Consider the following 6,781-nt stretch of genomic DNA (forward strand, 5'->3'; position numbering starts at 1 on the left):
TGAAATAGCTTCCACTAGCTAAATGGTGGTATAATACTAGTTATCATTATGTTATTAAAATGACTCCTTATGAATTTGTCTATGGAGTGGCACCTCCTACATTGTTATCGTACATTCCAGGGTCCACCAAGGTCCAAGCTGTTGAAGAAGAGTTGAGGGACAGAGACACTATTCTCCGCTGCCTTAAGGAGAATTTGCGAACAGCTCAAGAAAGAATGAAAAATTTTGCGGATAAGCATCGATCAGAAAGGTCTTTTGAAGTGGGAGACTTGGTTTATCTCAAATTGCAGCCATACCGTCAAATGTCGGTGGTGGTAAGGAGATCCATGAAGCTGGCAGCAAGGTACTATGGGCCATACAAGGTAATCCAAAAAATAGGGTCAGTTGCTTGCAAGTTGGAATTACCTATTGGATGTAAAATACATCCAGTTTTCCATGTGTCTCAGTTGGAAAAGAAATTGGGCAACTTGGTGAAACCGATTCAACTTTGCCTCCATTAACTGAAGGTGGAACTATTCAACCTTTTCCTAAAGTTATCTTAGGGAGAAGGTTCGTTAAAAGTGGCAATGTCGCAGATGTGGAAGTATTGGTCCAATGGCAGGGTGCTTCAGAGGAGGATGCTACATGGGAATGTATAAAATGAATAGAACAGAAAATCCCTAGGCTCGATCTTGTGGATAAGGATTGTCTAAGGGGAGGGGAATGATACGTGTTTCTTTCTGTTGTAGGTGTTGAGTTGTGCCGTATCCTATGTTGTAGGGGTTAGTGGTCATCAAGAGTTCTGGTCATGTGGGTAGTTGAATACTGGTCATGTGGTTAGTTTGAATAAGGAGACGTTAGGCTTCTTTAATTGCTATTTTGTAGGGATTGGGTGGTTACTTTCCGTTGGAGGCTGGTTAGTTTCTTTAACGTTGGAGTTCAGACCTATATTTAAGATTGGTTGTTGTGAATAAAGGGTTTTTCTAGCATTGTTAATCTTTTGCTGTTATCTTCTTGTTATCCTCTTTAAGTAGTGTTACGTAACACCATAGCTCGGGGCAGCAGGAAAAAGGGTAAACAGAGTTCCTATTTAAGGAACTTAATTTCGGAACATACCATCCCCCCTCCTCCCACGATGGAAGATTTGTTTGGTAAACCATTTCTTCTTCGGCGGCAAAGTCCACAGACCATTGAAGAAAGGCCATTTCAATCCAATTTACTACAACCTCAAGCATATAAAAAGATTTATAGATACATTTACGGAACAAAAGAGTACAGGATTTAGTCCTTGTTAACAAAACCATGATCTGCAACCATCCTCATCCTCCTACCTACCTTCAATTTCTTCTTTTATGTCTATAACCCCCCAAACCCCATTAAACAAGAAGGAAAAGCAAAAGGGTTTGCAGGGATAAACATCAAAACTTAAAAGAAAACTGAAATTTCCCAAATATCTCAAGGATTGATTAGGCATAGACAGAGCCACGGGATAAGGCCATCAGTAGCACGGCCGCTCGTTCTTCTTCTCCCAACTTCCTCTACTTCTCCATGGTTGATCTATCCAGAAATACCTTCCTCCCTAATTCTAGTATTCTAAGCTTTAGTGAAACACCGAGCTTGTTGTTGTTATTTGTGTTACTTCTCCTGTCTTTCTTCTTCTCTCGTCCTCCTTTGCTAAAGCTTAGCAGAGCCCTTCTGTTCTTTCTCTATCTGATTCCGCAAGCATTACAGTGGGATTGCGAAAACAGAAAACAAAAAACAAAAAACAAAAAACAAAACCTAATGATCAAGATGAAAAAAACATAATCCAATAAGCCCCCAATAGCAGAATAAAAAATAAGGAAGTTTAGAATATTGGGGTTTCGTGATCACCTTAGGCCCAACTAGTTCGCCTCTCCACAAGGTGGTTTTCGTAGTCTTGCAATCGGTACAATAGCGATTCTAGCCTTCTTCCGATGAAACGCGTCGGCACATCTGCTATCGGCCAAAGGGCACTTTTGAATCAAAGGGATTTTGAATGGTGGATCTTCCGATCTGGATCGGGCTTTGCAGCTGCAGACCACATTGAGCCTTGGTTTTCTCTCACTTGATCTTGACCATCCATATTAGCAGCAACTGTTGCCGTCGGATTAAGGAAAAATTGCACCTAATTGCTTCTTAAGGAAATTGGTGAGGATCAGGATCCACCAAGGACAAGGACAAGGACTAGTGACAAGCATAAAATTAATTAAGAAATTGACTAGTGCGGACAAACAAATCAGAGGCGTCGGAAAATTCAAAGCAAGAAGGAAGGAAGAAAGGAAGGAGAGAGAGAGAGAGAGAGAGAGAGAGAGATGTTAAGGAATTGTCATTGGTATCTCTTCACACATTTGGACGGAGAATGGAGTCATTATGGAAAACTTTTCCGTGTGGTCCACACATACATTTCCGTGTGGTTCCCGCACCCACCCCGTCTTTCTTTTTTATTATTTTGGCTGCAGCAATCAAAGTTCATGACCGGTTTGAAGTCTAAGCTTTTGACATGCAACTTTGCAGTGCATCCAGGGTTTGCCTCCTTCCATCGTTCTTACCTGTTATCTTTGATTCATTTTTTATATTTTTTTCTCTACTGCTCTCTTCTTATTAATACCAATCGTTTCTATAGATAATCACGCCCTCCTTCTTCGGTTTCTCTTTATTGATTGATGGACTATGTCCATACATTAATTAGTCGAGAAGAAAGACGAACAAGAAGAAAGAGGGGAAGGACACGCAGGGCGGCTTATGTTTGGAATATGGAGAAGCAGTCCGTTTCTAGCGCTTCCACTAACGGGAGAAGGAGAAACGAATTCCTTGATATGATCAGGGTACGAAATTCAAACTTGATATTAAATCAATCCTTTTTTATGCTTCGAAGAATCCGATTGAATAGAAGAAGCGAATGAATGATTATTGGTTTACGTTAACTACTTCAGTCCTTATGACTTCTAGTATCCGATTGAATGTTACAAATTTGTTCTGGATAATATTCTGATATTCCTGTTTTATAGAATCTTTTCCTTTGTTGTTACTAAACAGTGATGTTCCCCCGCCCCCCGAAAGGATAAGAATATAGTATAGACTTCAAATTATTCACACCCACTTCCCAAAAAAAAGAAAAAAAAAAAGCCTTCAGATTCCTTTTTTTCTGGTTTGTTCTATGTGAGTTTTTGGTGGATAGAATCATAGAAAGAAATAGGAAATAAGAAATAGTATGAATTGGGATGTTCCTGATGATGATATTTCATGTTTCCTTCTTTTTTATTTCTTCTTTTTGGGATTCCCTCGAAAGAGTGCTGCTTGTCTTCGTAATTCTTCATCATCATCTGACACTGGGAAAGGGCGGAGCAAGTCATCGAGTAACAGAGTCTCACATGGATTCCACCTGGTGGAAGGGAAATCAGGTCATGACATGGAGGACTACCACGTTGCGGAGTACAAGAACAAAAAGAATCACGAGCTTGGATTGTTCGCCATCTTCGATGGGCACCTTGGAGATTGTGTGCCAAGTTATGTGAAAGATAACCTTTTTAACAACATAATTGAGGAGGTAAAGTATATATAACACATCCTTCAATTTTCTGCCCCCTTTTGTTGATTTGACTTCTCAGGTTATTAATTAATCATAGACAAATTGTGATAGATAACTAGAAACGATAGCATTGCATGGTAGGAGATAGGATATTCCTAGATATTGTACCTTCCGTATAACTTTCAGTTTTGTAATATCATCATCCTCCATGATTACATCTGAGCAGAAAGAAACAAACATGGGACTTTTCCTTGCCACTGCTGTTATATCAATTGCTTCTAGCTTGTGGATGATCACAATTGAAGATATTGCTCAGGGGCGTGGGGAGTGGGGAGTGGGGACTGGGATGGTGGTGTTCAACAAGTGCGAACTGTTACTTGTTAGTGAAATGTGTACAAAATATCTTATTGGGGTTTTTGCATTTGAATTGGCTGCTCTCTTCTTCGTGACAAATTACCATTTTATTTCAAGGTTTTAGAAACTAAAGACTTGATGTATGCTTCCTTGTGAGCTGCTTGTCACAAATTTATTTTTCACTTCTTTAGGATGGCCACAAGCACAAAGCAAGCTGCCATGCCTTCATTTACTTAACTGATATCTTACACATAGTTTAGCAACTTCTATTCCTTTAACCACTACGTAAAATTACATCTACTTACAGCTTCTTCCGCATCTATGAATACAGCCAAATTTTTGGAAAAACACAGAGATAGCAATAAAGAATGCTTACCGCTCTACAGACAAATTCATTCTTGAACACTCAACTCGGTTGGGGCCTGGTGGTTCAACAGCAGTCACTGCAATTGTTATTGATGGTAAAGACTTGTGGGTGGCAAACATTGGGGACTCCAGGGCTGTCTTGTGTGAAAGGGGCTGTGCACATCAGCTCACTGTGGATCATGAACCACACAGTGAACGGAGAAGGATTGAGAAGCAGGGTGGTTTTGTGACTACTCTTCCTGGTACCCTTATTTCATTTTTGTCAAATGGCAGCTTATCATTTATAGATAATATCATTGTGTTTGTATTAGCTTCTCCTATAGATATAGATTGGCTTCATTTATGTTTTATATATCCAATAATTTATTTCAGGAGATGTGCCCAGGGTTAATGGCCAACTTGCAGTTGCACGGGCATTTGGGGATCAAAGCCTTAAGGCCCATTTGAGCTCAGAGCCTGATGTAAAACATGTGAATATTGATTCAACTATACAGTTTGTTATATTGGCAAGCGACGGCTTATGGAAGGTTAGTTCTTTTTTTATCTGATTTACAGTAACAACATCAACTCTGGTTGTTTCTCATTGCTTTTCCATTCTTTCTCTTTCCTTCCTCATCTTGGATTTTCCCCATTTTTATATTTCTCCTCCTATGCTGCTTTCCTGATTCCTGGGATTATATATCTTTATCATTTTTCTTACAATTAGGAAAACTTGAAATGTTTGGATTATTTTTCTCTTTCTATCTATTCAATGCTGGTCCTTTTGTAGTCTCAAGTATTTATTAAAAAAAATGAATCAAAATTTAAATGCAAGTCTAAAACTTATTCAAGATTCAGTCTGACCTGGTTAGATGTTCCAATTAAAATGTTGTTTTTTGCTTGTCATGTGTTAGGAAAGGTCTGATGACAGGCTGATTGGTGTTAAGATCCCATATCAGTCGTATGCACGCTGATCCCACATCGGTTTCAAAAGAGAATTGATGTGGGTTGATATGGTCTTGGGTTCCCTCACCTTGTAAGCCGGTTTATGGGGTTGAGTTCGTCCAGGTCCGTATCAATTGATCAGACAGAGAAAGAGTCCTTTGCTATCCATTTTGTGAAGGAGCGTCCTACTCTGTTTTTTAACCAAACTTTGTCTACTTTCATGATCAAATTTGGTTTTCATAAAGTAAGTCAACCTGTTTTATAAATTTGATAAATTTCAGAGAACTGTTCTAATTGAAATAAAGTAGAAGAAATTTAAGTGAAAAATAACAGTAAAATGGGAAGAAATTAATGTTATAATTGGGATCATTTATCTTAGTAAATAGACACAGATGCATGTGAGTGTGTGACACTAACTTCTACTATTTAAGCAAACAAAGCCTCATCTAGTTATTCTAACTGTTATGTCTTATAATATGTAAGAAGGGCCATAACCTGATGCAGCTCTGGTTTTACAAGGTCCTGGGAGGGGTGGATCAGAGTCAGTCATAAGCTCTGGCATATTCTTGCTCAAAGTAGCCACCATCAGACTTGAAATGGAGTATTCATGTTGATGTCCCAAGCTTCAAATTATAGCACCAAGTTACGGCCCCTTCTTTTATGGTACTTGTATATATTTTTTAAAAATTAAAATAATTATTTTCATGCCACTGTACACATGACCAGGCTATCATAAATAAATAAAGGTTTGTCTATTTGATAGCATTAGAGAATGTCTCTAACAGATGAATATGAAAAGGGTTGGCAATTATAATTTATTTTAATATTCATAAACTACATTTCAGGGGGAAAATATATATAAATGTTCAGGGTTAGATTTGAACACAAAACCCCTACTTAATGTGCATATGAAGAACCAAATAAGCTAAATGCATCTTACATATGTGGATCTTGAGGCAAATTTATCCAAGATGGGTAGGCCTGAGACCCGGCCCAGTAAATTCCCACCCCTAATGGTGGGGTTTTCTAGGCTGGGAAGACAACACCAGGAAACCTACTAGAAAAACTAGAATCACAGTGAAACAATAATAATAGTATATGGCAGAAACTTGGACATAATATCTCTCTCAATTCCTCCAACCGATGGGGCTGAAACTTGGACTGACTGGAGGTACTAATGGTTATGCTAGGTGCTTATTAAGGCCAGCCAATGGTTGGATTAGAAGAAACAAGCCGATGCAGATTCTTCACCAAACTAGGCTTGTTTTATTATGAAAAAGTCTAGGGTTGGACTGTATATGTGTTGGGCCTTCAATCCATATGGTTTTGTGTGTAATCGGCCACTTTTATGGGCCTAAACTAGGGGCATTTTATGCTTGCATACAGCCATACAGGATTAATAGTTTGTTTTTGTTGGTTTGGTTTGGTTCATTAGTGAACCTGTTTTGGGTTAGTTTAAGTTATGTTAGTCTTTGTTATTTCTTAGGAGACAAGTTATGAGTCATTAGTTACCTTTTAGTTTGTTTCTATTTTCTGTTTTTATAAACTTATGTAATAGACAACCAATTAGAAGTTTCCTATTTGAAACTGTCTATTTGTTGGCGTAAC

At 38.5% G+C, this 6,781-nt stretch overlaps 1 protein-coding gene and 1 long non-coding RNA gene across 6 annotated transcripts in view; one reads left to right on the plus strand and one right to left on the minus strand.

Moving 5' to 3' along the window:
- Window positions 1-1,213: 1,213 nt before the first annotated feature.
- Window positions 1,214-2,271, minus strand: LOC122077562. Its single transcript, XR_006139830.1, has 2 exons — window positions 1,852-2,271; window positions 1,214-1,689 (listed from the first exon to the last, which is right to left on the minus strand). It is a non-coding gene; the product is annotated as an uncharacterized LOC122077562 (long non-coding RNA).
- An 87-nt stretch (window positions 2,272-2,358) lies between these two features.
- Window positions 2,359-6,781, plus strand: part of LOC122077560 (probable protein phosphatase 2C 44) — a 59,611-nt gene continuing 55,188 nt past the window's right edge. For 4 of the 5 annotated variants that reach the window (XM_042643523.1, XM_042643526.1, XM_042643524.1 and 1 more), the window contains exons 1-5: window positions 2,359-2,524; window positions 2,624-2,825; window positions 3,290-3,547; window positions 4,215-4,491; window positions 4,622-4,776. In XM_042643523.1, the coding sequence (XP_042499457.1) occupies window positions 2,664-2,825; window positions 3,290-3,547; window positions 4,215-4,491; window positions 4,622-4,776 (852 nt within the window). In that variant the 5' untranslated portion in view covers window positions 2,359-2,524; window positions 2,624-2,663. Of the gene's footprint in view, window positions 2,525-2,623; window positions 2,826-3,289; window positions 3,548-4,214; window positions 4,492-4,621; window positions 4,777-5,692; window positions 5,816-6,781 lie in introns of those variants that run through there. The other variant, XM_042643527.1, reaches the window with a different exon arrangement.

This window comes from Macadamia integrifolia, chromosome 4 (genome assembly GCF_013358625.1).
Source record: "Macadamia integrifolia cultivar HAES 741 chromosome 4, SCU_Mint_v3, whole genome shotgun sequence".
NCBI lineage: Eukaryota > Viridiplantae > Streptophyta > Magnoliopsida > Proteales > Proteaceae > Macadamia > Macadamia integrifolia.